General features: G+C 52.4%; 1 protein-coding gene across 1 annotated transcript in view; it reads left to right on the top strand.

Moving 5' to 3' along the window:
- The window catches only part of LOC101578849 (basic salivary proline-rich protein 1-like), a 19,453-nt gene extending 18,577 nt beyond the window's left edge, over positions 1-876 (top strand). The window contains exon 3 of the mRNA XM_023710602.1: positions 3-876. Coding sequence (XP_023566370.1) covers positions 3-876 — 874 coding nt within the window. The remainder of the gene's footprint in view (positions 1-2) is intronic.
- The last annotated feature ends 354 nt before the right edge of the window (positions 877-1,230 follow it).

The raw sequence follows: 1,230 nt of genomic DNA, 5'->3' as shown, positions 1-1,230 counted from the left end.
CCAAATGGCCCTCCTCGTCCTGGAAACCAGCAGGGACCACCCCAACAAGGAGGCCCACAGCAAGCAAATGGCCCTCCTCATCCTGGAAACCAGCAAGGACCACCACAGCAAGGAGGCCCACAGCAACCAAATGGCCCTCCTCGTCCTGGAAAACAGCAGGGACCATCCCAACAAGGAGGCCCACAGCAAGCAAATGGCCCTCCTAGCCCAGGAAACCAGCAAGGACCACCACAGCAAGGAGGCCCACAGCAACCAAATGGCCCTCCTGCTCCTGGAAACCAGCAGGGACCATCCCAACAAGGAGGCCCACAACAAGCAAATGGCCCCCCTAGCCCAGGAAACCAGCAAGGATCACCACAGCAAGGAGGCCCACAGCAACCAAATGGCCCTCCTGCTCCAGGAAACCAACAGGGACCACCCCAACAAGGAGGCCAGCAGCAGAATCGTCCTTCTCGTTCCTTACATAAACAAGGACCACGCCACCAAGGAGGCCCCCAGCAACCAAATGGCCCTCCTCATCCAGGAAACCAGCAGGGACCACCTCCACAAGGAGGCCAGCAGCAACCAATTGGCCCTCCTCGTCCAGGAAACCAGCAGGGACCACCCCAACAAGGAGGCCAACAACAGAACCGCCTTTTCCGTTCCTTAAATAAACAAGGACCACCCCCACAAGGAGGCCCACCAAAACCAAATGGCCCTCCTGCAGGAAACCAGCAGGGACCACCTCCACAAGGAGGCCCACAGAAGCCAAATGGTCCTCCTCCTCCAGAAAACCACCAGGGACCACCTCAGTCTGAAGGTACTTACCTGTGCTTTGTCTCCTTGCCTACTGGAAGAGCCAGGGTTTATGTTTCATGGATCCTTAAGCCACACTGACCACCTCTAAGGCCTCAGCTTCTTAGTCTGAAGGCAGTTCTGGGTTAGATCAATGATTACTTTTCACCAAAGACCATTACAGTACTTTTGAAAGATCAGTATGACCACCATTCATCTGGCATCAAGTTGAGGTCAGCAAAGTCAAATGTTCCATATTGCTATTTATATATTCTGCACTATGATAGCATGATGCTTTATTTTTAAAATCTCTTGGGATGAAATGTATTTTCAACAGCACATTCCCTGATTTTCTGTTGAGCCTATGATGAGTGGCTGTGTACTGAGGAACCCCTTCAGTGTTATCCCATTGGTCCTCTCTTTCCTTCTCAGAGTTAGTGACTTCTAGTGTCTCAT

The sequence above is a fragment of the Octodon degus genome, unplaced genomic scaffold (assembly GCF_000260255.1).
Source record: "Octodon degus isolate 3935 unplaced genomic scaffold, OctDeg1.0 scaffold00018, whole genome shotgun sequence".
Taxonomy (NCBI): Eukaryota; Metazoa; Chordata; class Mammalia; order Rodentia; family Octodontidae; genus Octodon; species Octodon degus.
Note: the sequence above shows the minus strand (reverse complement) of the source record. Positions and strands in the feature narration are given on the sequence as shown.